At 43.2% G+C, this 20,608-nt stretch overlaps 1 protein-coding gene across 1 annotated transcript in view; it reads right to left on the reverse strand.

Moving 5' to 3' along the window:
* Positions 1-20,608, reverse strand: part of LOC141131268 (vomeronasal type-2 receptor 26-like) — a 233,735-nt gene that overhangs the window by 142,894 nt on the left and 70,233 nt on the right. Inside the window, exon 2 of the mRNA XM_073618775.1 lies at positions 11,223-11,514. Coding sequence (XP_073474876.1) covers positions 11,223-11,514 — 292 coding nt within the window. The remainder of the gene's footprint in view (positions 1-11,222; positions 11,515-20,608) is intronic.

A 20,608-nucleotide genomic window follows, 5' to 3' on the forward strand; every position in this document is an offset into this window, starting at 1 on the left:
AAAAGGGGATGAGTGGAAGACGGCTTTCCGCACCAGATTCGGGCACTTTGAGTATCGGGTCATGCCCTTTGGGCTCTGCAATGCCCCGGCCACCTTCCAACACTTTATTAACAATGTGTTCCGAGACCTGTTGGATATCTTTGTAATTGTCTACTTGGACGATATTTTAATCTTCTCTGGTTCCCTTGATCAACACTGAGAGCAGGTCAGTACTGTGTTAGGCCAACTCCGTTAACACAAGCTGTATGCAAAACCGGAGAAATGCGAATTTGACCGGCAGAGCATTCAATATTGGGACTTGTAATTTCTACAGCAGGAGTTGAAATGGACCCCCAAAAGGTGTCCGCCATATTGGAATGGCCTGTCCCCACAGACAAGAAGGGGGTACAATGCTTCGTAGGTTTTGCAAACTTTTATAGGAAGTTCATTAAAGGGTTCTCTGCCATCATCACCCCAATAACACAACTAACCAAACAAAACCTACGATTCTGCTGGAACTCCGAGGCACAAAGCCCCTTTGAAACACTGAAGTAACTTTTCACTTCGGCTCCTATCCTCAGCCACCCTGACCCGTCCTTACCCTACATCCTCGAAGTGGATGATTCCGAAACAGCAGTAGGGGCTGTTTGTTCCCAACGTCAAGGGGTTAAAGCCTTGATGCACCCTGTGGCCTTCTTCTCACGGAAACTTTCTCCAGCAGAAAGAAATTACGATGTAGGAGATCATGAGCTGTTAGCCATCAAAGCAGCACTGGAGGAGTTGAGATACTTGTTGGAGGGCGCTAACCATCCCATACTGATATATACAGACCATAAAAATCTAGAGTATTTAAGAACTGCCAAGAGACTGAAGCCACGACAAGCTTGTTGGTTCCTGTTTTTTACTCGTTTTTTCTTTCACATCACCTACCCACCTGGATCAAAAAATACAAAACCAGATGCTCTATCTCGTATGTATGATGACCCCAAGGACTTGACAACACCAGATACCATCCTGCCTACAGGGAACTTCTTACTTCTGCAGACGGATCTTTTGTCACAAATCAAACAAGCTTCCATGAACATCCTCAGCCTCCCTGGAGTGACTCTAACCCCTAAAGACGGTCTGCTTTGGAAAGGAGACAAGATTTTTGTTCCTAAGAGTGTGCATGTAGGGGTCTTAAAGATGTTCCATGACCATCCGCTGGCAGGCCATTTTGGCATACATAAGACTCTTGAACTCATACGACGTACCTTTTGGTGGCCTGACCTAGAAGACTTCTGTAAGAAATATGTGAATTCATGCTCTGTTTGTATTCAGAACAAGACAGCGAGAAGTAAGTCCTGGGGCCTGTTGAAGCCTCTTTCCATTCCTGATAAACCATGGCAGATAATCTCTATGGACTTTATAGTGGAACTTCCACCTGCCGAAGAATGCACAGCAATCTTTGTTGTAGTAGACCGATTAACCAAGATGGCCCATTTTTTTCCCTTAAAGAATACCCCATCTGCTATGAAAACAGCCAGAGTATTCATTAAGGAGATTGTTAGATTACATGGGTCTCTGCAAACATCACATCTGATCGTGATGTACAATTCACCTCATGCTTCTGGAGAGCTTTATGCAAAGTGTTGAAAATCGAGTTGGCATTGTCCTCTGCATACCATCCCCAAACTAATGGGCAAACTGAGAGGACTAACCAAACGCTCGAACAGTACATCCGGTGTTTCACATCCTTTGCTCAGGACGATTGGGTATCCTTACTGCCACTAGCAGAATTTGCCTACAACAATGCCAATCACTCAGCTACAGATCAATCCCCTTTCTTTTCTAATTATGGTTTCCATTTATCATTTTTGCCTGATTTCATTCCAGAGTCTACAGTTCCAGCAGTACAGAATACCATGAGTTTCCTCAACCACAATAATAAGATTTTGCAGGAAGCAATGGCCAAAGCGCAAGCTGACAACAAGAAGGCTTTTGATAGGAAAAGGAGAGGAGAACTGAACCTACAGCCGGGTGATCAGGTATGGCTTTCCACAACCAATCTTAAGTTGAAATGTCCATCGAAAAAGTTGGCACACAAATTTACTGGTCCTTTCCCGGTGAAGAGGAGGTTGAATGAAGTATCATATGAACTGTCTCTACCTGACTCATTTAAGATACACCCTACATTTCATGTCTCGCTACTTAAGCCTGCAGTACCTGATCCTTTCCCCAACAGAGGACCTAAACCACCGGAACCTGTTTTGATTGATGGAAATGAGGAATATGAAGTGGAGGCTATCTTGGATTGCAGGAGAAGGCGGAATCAGGTACAATTTCTGGTTAAATGGAAGGGATACGGCCTGGAGGACAATTCCTGGGATCCCGCATGCAATATCCATGCAAGAAGGTTAGTTTGTGCCTTTTTTCTTGCTCACCCTGATAAAGAGAACCTGTTGGGCACCTGGAGGTTGCCCCTTGGGGGGGCAATGTCAGGGATACCCTGTGGCAGGACAGACACTCAGGCGTGTGCACATGCGCACACATGTTCCTATGGGAGTGCGCTGTACCAGGCAGCGGTGCGTGAGCGCGCGCAGAGTGACGAGGTGGGCGCACGTGTGCGAGAGCACGCGGCAGGCGTGCGTACGCGCTGACTCGGCTTGGTGCCAGTTCCCCTTTAAAAGCCAGCAGCTGCTCTGGTACAGTGCTGTCTGATCTTCAGTCTAAACCTGAGTCTGATCCTAAACCTGCTGTGTTACCTGACCTTGCCTCGTTGACTACCGCTGCCTTCTCCTCTCCTGACCCGGCCTGCTTGGCCTTGCTACTTCTGAAACCATTGATCTCCCATTGCCGAACCTCTGCCTGACTGCTGACTACCCTTTGCCTGCTGATTGTACTACCTGTTGCCCGTTATGACCCGGCTTGTCTCACTCTGCTTAGTCCGTTCCTGATCCAGCTCCGCCTAGATCCAGAAGTCGCTGACCCGCACCTATTCCACCGCTTCCTACTGCTTCTGCTACCAGTCTGTCCGGTGGATCACCTCTACCACCTGCATCAGCTACCATGGATCATACAGGCACTCCTACCTCACTGCGCTCCTGTACCACTGTTGCAACCCCAGTGGTCCCCAAGCCAGGGCTGTAAGAGAGGTCTCCTTCTACAGTTGGGCTCTGATACCAGGTATGTGACAGTATTCCTTGAGGGCGTTTTCTATCTCTGTGGTGTAAACGGGGTTACTGAGAAGTGATTCGTTTAGGCGCCAGTGTGACAGTTGTGTCCTGGTGAGTGTGTTCTGTAGGGAGAGTAATATCAGCGAGTGGTCCAACCATGCAGTGTCAATAATAGATGCTTTTTGTGCTGACGGGTTGATGATGGGGGAGACCAGGATATGGTCAAGATATTAGGTTTTTTAGTTCTTCCCTGCCTTAACATACTTTTTGGATTATATTTTTTTGGATTAAATTATTGATTATTGAGGCTTATATTTATAGTCATTAACTTTCATTTCCATTTTGTTTGGGTTCTTTCTCAGTTATCCCACTCCAGAATATTAGGACCTACACTTCCTGTGTGGGTAATTATGTTCTTGTTATATACTGTAAATACTTATAGTAATGCAATTATATTGGCTTTCCTTATCCTCCAGGGATGTTCTTTGTGCTCCCTACTTGCTACCCTCAGTTTGCTTATCTTAAAGTGGATGCAAACCCTCACATATACCAAGTGAAGTGAACAGCTTCAGATGATACACAGAGATGAAATAAATCTCCCTATATAAATTTTACATGTATATATGCTGTCTTCACATTTATATACTGTTTAGAAAGTGCACATTCAGTTAGAATTTTCTCCTTCTCAATCCCCTCTAGGAGGGGATTATTGCTGTACACTGTGAGACAGCTAAGTAATATAGTGTTAAACTGCGCTTAATGTTCAAAAATATAAATAATAACAAATACAAAGCAGCCAGCACTACAAGGGACAACTTGTGCAAAAGGAATAGGTATAAACAGTGCAGCGCTAAACATAAATCATATAAATATAAATAAATATGAATCATTAAGTGAAAAAATATATATAAATAAGAGAACTCATGAACAGTTCATATTTGAGAGAAGTGAGTCCATATATTCTTGGTTCAAATAGTGGTAGTAAATCACCCAAGTGAAAATACTGTAAATCATCGCTTTGAAAACCTTCCGCCACCAAATAGAATATAAGGAGGCTTACCGGAATATTTGGATAAACTTTAGCACATACCAAATGGGTCAAACGGGCAGTGGTGTCTCAACACCCTAATATAGAAACTTCACTGGAATCTTTGAAAATGGACCTTGTGATGTTAGGAAAATATACAGACAACCACCAAAGCCAATGTAATGGTATGCAGACATGTAGGGCCTTTCAGAGTCTGAAGTCTGAGCGGGCAGACCAGTAGGTACTGTGAGCAGTGCAGCGGCTCCGTCCAGTCCAGATACACCAGAGGGGGGGATGACAGCAGATGACTCACAAGTCCGGGCTCCTCACTGTCACACCTGCAAAAAAAGCAGGTGTGACAGTGAGGAGCCTGGACCTTTGAGCCATCCGCTGTCATCCCCCCTCCAATGTGTCTGGACTGGACGGAGCCACCGCACTGTTCACAGTACCTACCTCCCTGCCCGCACAGACTTCAGACTCTAAAAGGCCCTATAAGTCTGCATACCATTACATTGGCTTTGGTGGTTGTCGATATATTTTCCTAACATCACAAGGTCTATTTTTTTCACTTAATGATTCATATTTATTTATATTTATATGATTTATGTTTAGCGATCCATTGTTTATAACTATTCACTGTGAAACAGCTGATTGGAGGAAAGGCACCCCCCCCCCCCACGAACAAGTTACATGGTTATACATATTTTATCTAATTAACTTGACATAAAAAATTTCAATTTCCCCTATGATCCCCTCTACTTTCTCTCAATCTTTCTTTAATTTGCCACCGCCGAAGGCAGGTTCTTCCAAACATCGTTCTGAACTACCAGACAATATACCTTATAAATCGACAGATTCATGGCCCCCTTAAATGTACTATCCCTAAATGTACAGGGATTTAACATTCCACAAACATGCACCAAAGCCTTCCGATCCTTTGCCTCTAGGAAGGCCCATATTCTATGCCTCCAAGAAACACACTTTACAACACAATCCACCCCTAAATTTTTTAGCACACTGTATCCTCAAGTATTTACAGCCTCCACCTCGACTAAGCAGCATGGTATTCTTGTAGCTTTTCATCGCAGTACTCCATTTACAATTTTAAAAGAAATTAAAGACCCAGAAGGTCGATATTTGACCCTGTCAGGATATTTATTAGACTCTGCTGTTACAATAGTGTCATATTATGCCCCCAATAAAAGGCCTACATCTTTACTTTTACATCTTTTACAGGTGGTGGATTCCCACAAAATAGGTACAGTAATTATCTGTGGAGACTCAATTCAGACCCTCTTTCCCTTTTTAGACAAATCCCCAATCCCTCAGTCAAACAGTCTGTCAGGTCACCTTGAGGCTAGGTGACAGATGCACTCTGTAGGAGTCAGAAGTGCACCGCAAGGTAGTGGACCCTAGGACTGACTGCTGTGGATTGAACCCTGGGAGGTTCAGGAAGCAGATCTACTGGATGACTGACACAGATCCCACTGGGAGCTAGAGCATAGATTCCCCAGGGCGCAGAGTCTAAGAGCCAGCAGGTGTTCACCAGAGCCTCCAGTGAGGAGGATGGACTGCGCTGCAGTCTGGCTCCAGGTCGTGGCCCCCAGGGTTTCACAGCTCATGCTCACGGTAGACTACAGGAGAAGATGAAGGAGGCAGCAGGCTGGAACAACAAGGAAAGTAAGGGACAAGCCAAGGTCGGGGCCACAAGCATACAAGGACAACAGAGTTCACGCCAAGGTTCAGGGTCACAGGCAAACAGGGATGGTCGGGGACACGCCAAAGGTCAGGGTCACGAGCAGACAGGAATAGTTAAGAACAGGTCAAAGTCGGTAACTGGAATCAGACTTAGGAAACACAGCAAGTACACATGAAAGCTAACACACAATGGTTGATCAGCACTGCTGGCTTGCAGTGCACAGGTTAATATAGGGTTCCCTGATAGGAGCTGGGGGGGAGCCACACTAGAGAAGAGTCTACAAAAGCAGTCAGGTGAGGGTCAGCTGGTCTCTAGAGATGAACACATGGAGACAGGTAAGCTGACAGAAACTCTATTGCATAACCATGACACAGTCCCAATAGGCACTCTTTTTCACAATTGCAAATCACAATTTAGTGGATTCTTGGGCTGAATCCAACCAAATGACAATGTACACACTACTCTTATCCTCACAATTCATTTTCACAAATTAATCATATATTTTTAACCATAGGTATGGCACCAGAGATCTTGGCGTCCAAGATCATACCTGTCACATGGTCAGACCATAGTGCAGTATACACTGTCATAGCTTCTGCGTTTCCAAAAGTATATGATCCCACATGGATTCTCAAAGACTCTCTTCTTTAAAATGCAACACATAGACTAGATATTGAACTTGCACTTAAGGAATATCTAGCGCATAATTCTACCCCGGACATATCTCCCCTCACTCTGTGGGAGGCACACAAACCAGTTCTTGGTGGTATAGTTTTAAGACAAGCTGCACTTTTTAATAAGGAGCGTAAAGCCCATTGCAGCAAACTTGAAGCAGACTTCAACGTATGTTTTATGGTCTTTCAAAATAATCCTTCTCCAGCACTACAATTGAAGTTGAACAAGGCTAAACGGGAACTTGATTTGTTTCTCACAGAGTCAGCTGATAAAACTCCTAAACGTTCTCGCGACAATTACTACATTAAATCCAATAAACCAAATACACTTTTGGCCCATAGACTCAAATCATTCCACAAACCCACCAAACCATTACGCCTTAATTGGCCAGAGACAGATATTTCAATGACCCAGTGAAGATACTCCAAAAGTTTAGATCACACTTGGCTACCCTATATTCATCTGATAGTGAGATGGATACCTCCAAAGCAGACTATTTCTTTTCTCTTTGTCTCTCTTCCAACATTATCTCAATCGCAATTAGAAACGCTTGAGGGTCCTATTTCGGCTATCGAGGTGTCAAACGCTATAAAAACATTGAAATCAAATAAAAGACCCGGTCCGGATGGATTCTCTGCGCTCTATTTTCCCGTCTTAGCTAATGCCTTCAATGCTCTCCTCAAAAGACACTCCTTTAGACAGGAAACTCTGACAGCTATTATTTGCATGCTCCCCCAAACCTCAAACTGATAATACAATTTGGTCTAATTATCTTCAAAACTCCCTATTGAATTGGGACATTAAGATTTTATCTAAAATTCTTGATAATAGGTTAAACAAATTTATTGAAAATCTTATACATCACGACCAGGTAGGCTTTATGCCATTTCGACAAGCTAGCGGTAATATTCGAGGAGCGGTCCTCCTATCCCACGCTGCCAAAACACATCGTATTCCATCATGCTTTCTTTCATTAAACATAAAAACAGCATTCAACACTATATCATGGTCCTATATGCACTTTACCCTTAGAAAATAGGGCTTTGGTCCACAATTCATGCAATGTATCTCTGCATTATATAATAAGCCTAAGGCTTATATTAAATATGCGGGTTATAAATCGGTTGCAACCAATATAGGAAGGGGCACACGTCAGGAATTCCCACTCTCTCCTCTCTTGTTTGCCCTACTTATTGAACCCTCGGCTCAGCGTATCAGGACTGAACCTTCCATCACAGGTAAAGAACTAGGTGGATGTCATCACAAAATATGCTTGTTTGCGGATTCTTCTATTTTTATCTGCCCCACAGATTTCTGCCCCAACCTTATAAATATACTTAATAGGTTTTCATCTATTTCTGGTCTTAATGTTAATGTCAAGAAATCTATGGCATTGAACATCTTGTTAGCTGATAAAGAGATATGGTTCAAGAGGCATTTCCTTTTAAATGGGCTAAACATAGTCTCCCTTATTTAGGTATCCATCTCACTGCCAACATTACAGCTTTATGCACAGCCAATTATCCAGCCTTATTGAAACAAACTACGAACTTGCTGTTAAAATGGTCATCCATCCCACTTTCTTGGTTCGGGAAAATAAACATTATCAAAATGGCTATACTACCAAGTTTTTATATTTATTCAGAGTCCTCCCAATATCAGTTCCTGCTCATTTTTTAAGAATCATACAACAGAGAGCAATACAATTCACATGGGAAAAGATTAAACCGAGATTACCTATTATTATTATTATTATTATTATTATTGATTTATATAGCACCAACAGTTTATGCAGCGCTTTACAATGTAGAGAGGGGACAGCACAATTACAGTACAATACAGAAGAGACAGGAGGGCCCTGCTTGTAGAGCTTACATTCTAAAGGGAAGGGGTAGTGGTACAAAAGGTAATAGATGCGGGGAGTGATTTGATGGGGTTGTTAGGTGGGTATGGGATAGGCTTCCCTGAATAAGTGTATTTTCAGGGATCTCCTAAAGGTGGACAGGTTACAGGCTGATCGGATATACTGGGGCAGGGAATTAAAGAGGATGGGAGAGGCTCTGGAGAAGTCCTGAAAATGAGCATGAGAGGAGGTAACAAGGGAGCTAGAGAGCAGGAGGTCCTGGGAGGAGCGGAGGGGACGATTTGGGCGATATCTGCAAATGAGGTTGGTGATGTAGCTGGGGGCGATGTTGTGGATGGCCTTGTATGTTACGGTTAGCATTTTGAATTTGAGAAGCCTTGTATCTCCCCAAAGTGCACGGCGGTTTGGGCTTTCCTAATTTTACATCATATTATAAGGCTGCTCAATTGGCACATTTGTCAAAATATCAAGCTACGAAAGAGATCCCTCTTTGGGTTGCAATAGAAGCAGTGGACTGTGACCCTTTCTCAATCTCCAATATCCTTTGGTTACAACCAGGGGAGCGTAAGGCTTTATTAACCCAATCACTAAACATTCTTTATCAATATGGGACAGGCAAAAAAAACTCACATGGTCTACAATCTCCACATAATTCGCTTCTGTCATTCCACAGAAATCTGGCCTTATACCCAGCATGGGTATCTCCCATGGCTTTCAGAGTTTGGGCCACAGTAGGAATCTTGCGATTATACAACATGATTTCAGCTAATTCAGTTCTTGCCTTTTCAGAATTATGTAAATCCTATGGACTCCCCCAGTATGAGATATTCCGTTATCCACAAATAAAAAAATTCTATACCACTCTTCTGAACACAAAGGATACATTAATCCAGTTATGGTCCTTTTAAATCTAAGACCAGAATTTTTAACACATAAACAGTTCAAATTACTTATTCAGCTCATGACGGCCGCTAAGTAGACCATAGCTAAAGCATAGAGAACTCCTATATTGAATATAGCTGAGACCAAACACAGAATGAACCAAACTCTGTTACATGCAAAGATGGAAACCTTGGATAAAAAAAACGTAAGCAACTTTTTCACTATATGGGGACCATGGATCAAGCACTGTTTGCCACCAGACTTCGAAGATCGAGTACTTTTATCTTGGTAGATGATATTCGAATTTAGGGATGCACCATTATACTATGGGGAGTAGTTATGTCTTCAGGGACCCTCTATCCACTCTTCCTCCTATTTCCTATCTTTTCTTTCCTCTCTATAACCCCCCCCTTTTTTTTTTTTTCTTTTCTCTCTTTATTTTCACCCTCAATACCTTTTTTCTCAATTCTATTAGGTTTATACGACATCACATACTACTAGTGCTGTAAATAGACCGCAACTCAGCAGTAGGATAAATATTTTATTCCAATGTGGTAGAAATTCTAACTTTACATTTTTTCTAAAATGAAAAAAAAAAATATATATATATATATATTTGTGTCTAACTTTAAAAGTTTGAAAAGTTATAAATGTACTGCTATGATTTGTCTTGTCTTTTTCATCGGATTGTCATGTTCACCTAGTAATATACCTATATGGAATATGCTTAACTCAATAGGTTTGTAAAATTCCTTCATTGTCTATTGCATCTAATGTTTTCTGATGATCTTTCAATAAAACATTTGAATGAGAAAAAGTAAGGGTCCCAACACTGAACTTTGGGGTACACTACTAATAACCTTAAACCTTAAAATAAAAAATAATGTATTTTTATTTTTTAATAAAGGAATTATGAAAAACTGACTTCTGTCTTTATTTATTTTTAATACTTTTTTGGTGAATAAATAGGAGTACAATGTACCCTATACTCATTCACATAGGGGGGCTGGGATCTGGGGCCCCCCTTGTTAAATGGGGCTTCAAGATTCTGAATAGTCATACAGACCTCCTCAACCACCACCTAGGGGTGTTGGGAAGAGGCCCTTGTCCCCATCAACATGTTCTGGTGTGAATCGAACCGGGGGTGTTCAGCCCATCACTAGTAATGACAGGAGGAGCCACTGTAAATCAAATACCCCCACCCACCACGTCAAACAGTGCTGTTAGTAAAGTAGGCAAATGGGAGACTAACAAGGGTGGGTAAGAGTGTAAAATTCCCATAGCCCAGCGCTCATCACTCGAATTGGTGTTCTGCAGTCTCTGCCCCTAGCACTCCAAGTTGCAGGAGAAGAAGGGACCAAACAGCCACATGACCATAGATACAAGACCTAAAAAAATGTCATTGCATTGGATTTTAATGATGAAAAGTAGGGAAAAAACCTTAGTGATGGTTCCAGGTGTGTTTTTCATTGGTTTAACTGACTTTGCATTTACAAACACATTAACTGGTATGCCGCATACACATGACGGACTTTCGACGGACTTCCGATGGACTTTTGAACGAACGGACTTGCCTACACACGATCACACCAAATTCCGACGGATTTGCACGTGATGACGTACGACTGGACTAAAATAAGGAAGTTGATAGCCAGACTCGAGTCCATCGGACAAATTTGAAACATGTTCCAAATCTAAAGTCCGTCAGATTGTCGACTGAAAAAGTCCGCTGCAGGTCCGATGAAGCCCACACATGGTCGAATTGTCTGCCGGACTCGGTCCGTCGGACCAGTCCGGTCGAAAAGTCAGCTCGTGTGTACGCGGCATTAGAGTTTATATACACTTTAACTTTCACAGACTGGCATGTTTTTGTAAAATGTATATTATTGTCTCTGTTGACTTAGAATAGTATTAAAAAAAATACAAGTAGTTTTCACTCACCTGTGTGTACCTGTACAATCCAAGGATTTGGGCTATTGGGATTGTAGTGGATGAATGGTGATCTCCAATAACACCAGCCAGCATGCCTTGTCCTTTACAGGAATAATTAGGAAATGTCCCATTTGGTCCAGATAAGATTTGCAGAACACTCTGTACAGCCTTTCTGGGTTCCAACCATGAATCATATAGATGGAAGCCAAGAGTGATATTGGGTAAGATGTCTGGATCCTGGTTAATATTATCAATTGCGGAAATGAAAGCTAGGAGGTTCACGTAATACAGGAAAGATGGGCTACAAAAAGTTTTTTTTTTCAAAACAGTAAGTCAACGATTTCTATATATATGTAAATTATTTTTTAAATATTCATACATGTAATCAGCTTAACATTACATACAGAGTGAAAGACTTTTAGGCAATGCTTCCTGAGGGATATATAAAACAGTAGAAACAATGTTGAGGTAAAGCTAAGTTTTACACAGCTAATTTGTAATTAAAAATCTCACTACTAGGTGTTTAACCAATCATGTGGCCTTTTTAAATCCAGAAAACCTACTTATGGACTGTCTTGGTATATTTTGTTCATCGATTGATGTAAATGGAGGAATCTCATTGCATGTATGGCCAAAATTAGAAGTGGGTAGATGCGGGGTGGTAGATTGGCGGGCATAGCAAATATTGGTGGACATAAAATAAATATATAAGACCTGTTCTAGAGACAGTTAATCACATCCACATCCCTAGGTAGTATCAAACAAATTGTAAGGAGAACCCACTCTCCTATCAGATAATGGGACTTTAAAGGACGTGAAGCTGTCATTGGGGTGAGCACACAAGAATGTAAATGGTAAAAATTAATTTATTGTACATACATAAATAACATAAAAATTGACAAAAACACTAATAGGGCGTACACACGGTCGGACTTTGTTCGGACATTCCGACAACAAAATCCTAGGATTTTTTCAGACGGATGTTAGCTCAAACTTTTCTTGCATACACACGGTCACACAAAGTTGTCGGAATATACGATCGTTCTAAACGCGGTGACGTAAAACACGTACGTTGGGACTATAAACGGGGCAGTGGCCAATAGCTTTCATCTCTTTATTTATTCTGAGCATGCGTGGCACTTTGTCCGTCGGATTTGTGTACACACGATCGGAATTTCCGACAACGGATTTTGTTGTCGGAAAATTTTATCTCCTGCTCTCCAACTTTGTGTGTCGGAAAATCCGATGGAAAATGTCCGATGGAGCCCACACACGGTCGGAATTTTCGACAACACGCTCCGATCGGTCATTTTCCATCGGAAAATCCGACCGTGTGTACGGGGCATAAGTCACATATGTCTTTCGCCAATATCGATACTTAGATCCTATTAAAACTTTAGAAGATGCTGGTGCATGGAGGATTCCAATGCTATTCACAGATCCAAGAGTCTGCTTCTTCTGGGCAACTCTACATGCATCTAGATTTGTCAATCAAATTACCAAACACATCATTATGATCACATTTTTAACAATTTCAATGACTTTATTAGTGAACATTTATCATGTATTAAGTGCTCGCCAATTATAACATGAACTGAATATGACCCCCAGCATCACAGGGAGAATCAAACCATCATCCGGCTAGTGGTCAATAATGTCAAAACTACTGGCCTAGTCTGGTGGGCATCGGATCGTGACCAAGACAATCGGATAGGCATCACCTGATACAGTACCTATAATGCCAGAATAATGCATTCAGATACAAAAAATACATCACCATCTGTTCTCATCACTATCAGTAATCTGCATAAACAAATGTCCAATAACTCTTTATTTTAAGGTACCACAGGCAGTCATGATCAGAGGGACATCTATGTAGGCATATGACTGCATCTGTACCATACACACATACTAAGTGCATCCAATCAGCATTCACAAGGAGGGGATCCAATCGCAATGATCTTAAATATAATGCAAACATCCCCTCACCATCTCCACAGGAAGCACACATCTCACTGGGCCCTATCCAACCCATGCCAATACGCAAGCCAATCCATGGGCAGTCAACACAACCCCATTGTCACTGCAGCCTTAACAGTCATAACATAACACAATAACAGACTCACATCATACCTCACATCCATATGACCATGGATCCCAGGACCAAACAAAACCACATCCCAGATCCTGCATACATACCTGGGTCATCAACCCCCCTGGATGCACCCTTGCACCTTCATGTGTGTGGCAATATCTAACAGAAGCCACCACATAATCACATTCACAGTATCTCACAATGGTGGCCAACCAGTACCATCCTCCCCAAATAGCAACAGCCAAACCCACCACAATAATGATAGTGTCACATGTATCCAATCCTGCATTGGGCACTGAATAGTGCCCATGCATCACTAAGTATACAGCTAGCCTAGCTTTCATATAGTCACCTTATAAGGGATAACGTGATTGTCCCAGCCTCTGTGCCACTATTCTCCACCAGCCGAGTATGCGTTTGTATTCCCCAACTCTTGTCACCTTATGAGCATGATCCCCCCGGACATGACTGAGCCAGATGCGGCTCACTGACGTCATATCCGGCCCGGGTGCCCCTGTAGGAGCAAATGCACAGTAACCACATAGCACCACCCGCATAGTTTGACAAGCAATGTGGTGAGAGGGACACGCACAGCGCCTCCTGCCTGTCAAAGGGAAAACAACGGCCAGATACCGAGGAAAAGAAAAACCTCCTCGTCCACCAGGGGCACCCGAATGTCTCACCATACAACAACACCAAACATTGGATCAAAAAGTCCCAGTAATGCCTGAAAGCCATACACCAGCAATAGAATGTAAATAAACAAACAAATAAACATTGTACAGTACTCAATAAAATTACAAAAATACAAAATACATATATCATATAGTCTATTTTAATTAGACTTCTATTAGAAGTCCAGTCATGACATTATACCGAAATTGGGCTCTAATATATAGCATTGACAAATCAAAAGTGGTCTCGTTTTAAGGATATTACATTTTTAAAGAAATGGTTTAAAAGTAAGTGCTGTGTTTAACCCTGGAAATTCAGTCACCTTTTAGTTATAGATCCATTTGGCCTCTTGTTGTAAGAAGGATGTCATCTTCATATAATGCTATCCTGTCTTCCCCCGTCTCCCTTTTGAATCCCTGTATCCCCCCTGCTGATCTAATCACTATTGCTAATGGCTCTATCACCAAATCAAAAAGCAGGGGCGACAGGGGACATCCCTGTCTCGTCCCTCTCTCAAGCTGGATCGACTCAGAGCATGCATTGTTAATTCTTATCTTGGCTCATTGGGCATTATAAAGTGCTTTTAACCAGCTTACAAAAAATAAGTCCGAACCTGAATGTCTCCAAGGCCCGCCACAGATAGTCCCACTCCAAGCTATCAAAGGCACTGGCGGCATCTGAGGAAAGGACAGCTCGTGAACCCATATTTACCGTCGGAATCTGCAAGTTCAAATACACCCTCCTAATGTTGATACTAGTGGATCTATTGGGGATAAACCCAGATTGATCTGGGTGTATAAGCTTTTGTATGCATTTATTCACCCTAGCTGTCAGCACCCTTGCCAATATTTTAGCGTCTGAACATAGCAGTGATATTGGTCTATAAGATGAAGTGTCCATTTGATCTTTCCCCTCTTTTAGCATGACTATTATTGTGGCCTCTGTCATCGAGGAAGGCACCCTCCCCCCTGCTGCCACCTCCCCTAACATCCTCAGCAGTTCTGGGAGCAACACCTCCCTGTACCACCTATAAAACTCTGTTGGGAGTCCGTCTGGCCCAGAAGACTTCTAAACCTAAATTTCTACTTGACACTGCACCCAGAGACACAGAGCCCTGCAGTACCAGAAGAATTTAATGGCATCTCCTTATATACAGACAAATCGCAACAGACAGCAATGAACAGAAAGAAGCTCAACCCGCTCACAAAATTCCTTTGCAACAATAGCATAATTTACCGATGGGGCTTCCCTACAAAGCTGCTGTTCATTTGTAACGGCAAAACCTATCCCATATACAGTGTGGAAAAGGCATCCAACTACTCCCTGCAGATGTGCAGCCTCCTGCTCTGCCTTCCCCGGAACAGTCGCAAGCGGACTGGCCCTGACATAGATCTCCTATTTGCAACTAGACCTCCCCCCACCAGCATAACCTCTGTACTAGCGTGAGGCTGGGAGCTCAACCACTTGGCTTACTCCTCTTTTTTTTGGGGTTCGTTGGCTCAGTGCATAGCACTGGTAGTCTAAATTCCCCCCCATGACACCACAGCAGCTCTGTCTGTCAATTGTGCCTGCGTTCTTTGTTTCTCCTTTGTTTGACCCTTTTTTCTCTAGCTCCTAACATCCACCCAGTCACCACTAGGGATGGGCCGAACGCCCCCTGGTTCGGATCGTAGCAGAACATGCGAACAAGCAAAAAATTTGTTTGAACACACGAACACCGTTAAAGTCTATGGGACACGAACATGAATAATCATAGTGCTAATTTTAAAGGCTTATATGCAAGCTATTGTCATAAAAAGTGTTTGGGGACCCAGGTCCTGCCCCAGGGGACATGTATCAATGCAAAAAAAGTTTTAAAAAAGGTCTTTGTTTGGGAGCAGTGATTTTAATAATGCTTAAAGTGAAACAATAAAAGTGAAATATTCCTTTAACTTTCGTACCTGGGGGGGTGTCTATAGTATGCCTGTAAAGTGGCGCGTGTTTCCCATGTTTAGAACAGTCCGAGAGCAAAATGACATTTCAAAAGGAAAAAAAGTAATTTAAAAGTACTCGCGGCTATTAATGAATTGTCGGTCCCGGCAATACACATAAAAGTCATTGAAAAAAACAGCATGGGATTCCCCCACAGTCCATTACCAGGCCCTTTGGGTCTGGTATGAATATTAAGGGGAACCCTGAACCAAATTTAAAAAAAAAATTGCATGGGGGTCCCCCCAAATTCAATACCAGGCCCTTCAAATCTGGTATGGATATTAAGGGGAACCCTGCGCCAAAATGTGAAAAAAATGGCGTGGGGGTCCCCCTCAAAATCCATACCAGACCCTCTAGGTCTGGTATGGATTTTAAGGGGAATCCCGCGCCAAAATAAAAAAAAAATGGTGTGGGGGTCCCCCCAAAAATCCATACCAGACCCTTATACGAGCACACAACCTGGCAGGCTGCAGGAAAAGAGGGGGGATGAGAGAGCACCCCCCGCCTGAACCGTACCAGGCCACATGCCCTCAACATGGGGAGGATGTCCCCATGTTAATGGGAACAAGGGCCTCATCCCCACAACCCTTGCCCAGTGGTTGTGGGGGTCTGCGGGCGGGGGGGCTTATCGGAATCTGGACGCCCCCTTTAACAAGGGGACCCCCAGATCCCGGCCCCCCCCCTGTGTGAAATGGTAACGAGGTACAAATGTACCCCTACCATTTCACCAAAAAAGTCAAAAAAGTTAATAAAGACAATAGCCAGTTTTTGACAATTCCTTTATTAATATATTCTTCTTTCCCCCGCTTCTTCTGGTCTTCCTTCAGTTTTCTTCTTCTTCCTCCATGTTGTTCTTCCCCTGCTTCTTCCTCTATCTTCCTCTGCTTCTTCCTCCGGTCCTCTGCTTCTTCCTCCGGCATCTTCCTCCGGCATCTTCCCCGCTTCATCCTCTGGACGATCTGCCTCAATGGGAGTCTCCCGCTGCGTGACGCTTCTGTTCTTGTGACAGCTCTTATATAACTGAGGGCAGGGCCACCCGGTGACCCCGCCTCCTCCGACATACAGGGGACTTCCCTATGGCTTTCCCCGTGGTGTCAGAGGAGGGCGGGGTCACCGGGTGGCCCCGCCCTCAGTTATATAAGAGCTGTCACAAGAACAGAAGCTTCACACAGCGGGAGACTCCCATTGAGGCGGATGGTCTGGAGGATGCAGCGGGGAAGATGCCAGAGGAAGATGCAGGCAGAGAAGACCGGAGGAAGAAGCAGAGGACTGGAGGAAGAAGCAGAGGAAGATAGAGGAAGAAGGGGGGGAGAACAACATGGAGGAAGAAGAAGAAAACTGAAGGTAGACCAGAAGAAGCAGGGAAAGAAGAAGACATTAATAAAGGAATAGTCAAAAACCGGCTATTGTCTTTTTTAACATATTTTGGACACTTTTTTGGTGAAATGGTAGGGGTACATTTGTAACCCGTTACCATTTCACACAGGAGGGAGGCCGGGATCTGGGGGTCCCCTTGTTAAAGGGGGCTTCCAGATTCCGATAAGCCCCCTGCTCGCAGACCCCGACAACCACCGGGCAAGGGTTGTGGGGATGAGGCCCTTGTCCCCATCAACATGGGGACATCCTCCTCATGTTGAGGGCATGTGGCCTGGTACGGTTCAGGAGGGGGGCGCTCTCTCGCCCCCCCTCTTTTCCTGCGGCCTGCCAGGTTGCGTACTTGGATAAGGGTCTGGTATGGATTTTTGGGGGGACTCTCACGCCATTTAAAAAAAAAAAATTGGCGTGGGGTTCCCCTTAAAATCCATATCAGGCCCTTCAGGTTTGGTATGGAATTTGAAGGGGACCCCACGCCATTTTTTTTAAATTATGGCGCAGGGTTTCCCTTAATATCCATACCAGACCTGAAGGGCCTGGTATGGAATTTGGAGGGACCCCCACGCAATTTTTTTTTTTTATTTTGGTTCGGGGTTCCCCTTAATATTCATACCAGACCCAAAGGGCCTGGTAATGGACTGTGGGGGAATCCCATGCCATTTTTTTCAATGACTTTTATGTGTATTGCCGGGACCGACAATTCATTAATAGCCGCAAGTACTTTTAAATTACCTTTTTTCCTTTAGAAATGTAATTTTTCTCTCCGACTGTTCTAAACACGGGAAACATGCACCACTTTACAGGCAAACTATAGACACCCCCCAGGTATGAAATTTAAAGGAATATTTCACTTTTATTGTTTCACTTTAAGCATTATTAAAATCACTGCTCCCGAAAAAACTACTGTTTTTTAAAACTTTTTTTGCATCAATACATGTCCCCTGGGGCAGGACCCAGGTCCCCAAACACTTTTTATGACAATAACTTGCATATAAGCCTTTAAAATTAGCACTTTTGATTTCTCCTATAGACTTTTAAAGGTGTTCCACGGCTTTCGAATTTGCCGAACAGCCAATCTTCGAGCCGAACTTGTGTTCGACCTGAACATAAAGCTCTTCCCTAGTCAACACCTAAGATGCTATGTCTACCAGAAATCAACCTGGATTAATGCACATGTTCCCCCTGCTGCTTCTCACGACAAGAGACCCTCCAATCAACCCACCAACTGAATCTGCACTACATACCAATCCTCGGCTGCCGAAATCTCCACATGACAGGTACTCTTTTCCTTGTTTTCCTCACTACAATGATTTTCTCTGCAACAATACCTTAATAAATACCCATTCTTCATGCCTCTAAAATGTATGTCACTGAACTGTAAGGGCCTCAACAGCCCCTTTAAACGTGCAGCACTGATGAAAGAAGCACACTCCCTCAAGGCTGACATATTCTTTACCCAGGAATCCCATTTTGCTGCCCACAAATGCCATTGAGTGTCCTTTCGACATTTTCCTCACTTGTACATGGCCAACGGCCCCAAGAAGGCCTGTGGAGTCTTTATTGCTGTCAAGCACTCTGTGGTATTTCATCATATATGCACTATTCAAGATCCCCAAGGCCTCATTTGCAAGCTCAATCAAGCAGTCTTTACTCTAGTTAACTTCCACGCTCCGAACGTTAAACAGAGGAAATTCCCCACTCCACTGTTCACCAGGGTTATGGAAGTGATGCAAGGCATCCTTATTATTGGCGGAGACTTTAATACAATCCTGAACCCCACCATGACTCCACCACCCCCGCTAGAAGACTCGTCACTCAATTGCCCCCTTGCTACATAAATATGAGCTGTATGATATCTGGCGTTGCTTCCATGGATCCAATAAGGATTTTACTTTCTTGTCTGCAGCTCACTCTTCCTACTTCCGCATTGATTTTTACTTTACAGATAAAGGATCTCTACAAAATGTTTTGTGTACGGACATTGGTACAATCGCTTTGTCAGATCATGCCCCGATCACACTAGAGTTTGATGACACATTTCATAACTCCCCCCTCCACTATGAAGACTAAACACCTCAGTTTTGGAGGACAAGGAATTGTACCAAAAGATTGTGCAAGAACATCATGACTTTTTTGGGTATAATGACACTCCTGAAATCAACAGATTTACATTGTGGAATACCTATAAGGTCTATATGAGGGGGTTATTGATCAAAATGGCTTAATTTGTCAAGAAACAGAGAAGAGGCAGATTGAAGATGTGCTGAATTCTATAACCTTAAAAGAACGTGACAATAAATTGAACCCAAATCCCCGTCTCACACAAGATATCTTGCAAGACATGCAAAAATTAAGTTCCCTGCACTTTTACAAATTTGAAAACCATCTCAAATACCTCAAAGCCAAATATTACGGCCTCCATAACAAAGCAGAAGCCTGGCTGGCCAAAAAAGTAAAAGCAAAAAAGATTAAGCAAAAAATAACTTCTATTACTCACCCTAAATCTAAGAATACTCTATTTAACCCAAAGGATATAGCCAACGCTTTTGCGGACTATTACCAGTCCCTTTATGACCTCTGTAGTGATGACTCTTCCCCCCAACCCTCTCCTGTGCTCATTAGTACCTTTTTAAGTAAAATTAAACTACCTAACCTTGATGACGACCAACTCCAGTCCATCTCCCAACCTTTTACTACCAAGGAGATTTGCTCACTCATCAAGAAATTACCCAATCGCAAATCCCCAGTATAAATACCTTTTCACTGAAACTGTTCCTTATCTACAATCCATCTTCGATCTCATTTCCTCCTCTGGTACATTTCCACCTGGAATGTTAAGAGCTGTGATCGTGACTATCCCTAAACCCAACAAAGACCCCACCTCCCCTGCAAACTACAGGCCCATATCTCTTCTGAATGCAGATGTCAAGATATTTGCCAAACTTTAAGCACTCAGACTACAAAAAAATCTTACCATATCTTATCCACCCCAACCAAGTGGGCTTTGTCCCAGGTCGCCAGGCCCCTGACAGGGACTAGGCATCTCATTAATTTAATCTCCCAGGCTGGGCCCTCTCGGGCGCCTTCTCTGCTCCTCTCTTTGGATGCAGAGAAAGCGGTTGATAGGGTCCACTGGGGATACCCCAAGACAGTGCTTGGTAAATTCAGGATTAAGAAATGGATACAAACAGCCATTCTATCCCTTTATTCCACTCCCTCAGCCATTGTAATCACCTCAGGACTTACCTCCAAACCGATAAGAATAACTAACAGAACTAGG

This window comes from Aquarana catesbeiana, linkage group LG01 (assembly GCF_042186555.1).
Source record: "Aquarana catesbeiana isolate 2022-GZ linkage group LG01, ASM4218655v1, whole genome shotgun sequence".
NCBI classification, from domain to species: Eukaryota; Metazoa; Chordata; class Amphibia; order Anura; family Ranidae; genus Aquarana; species Aquarana catesbeiana.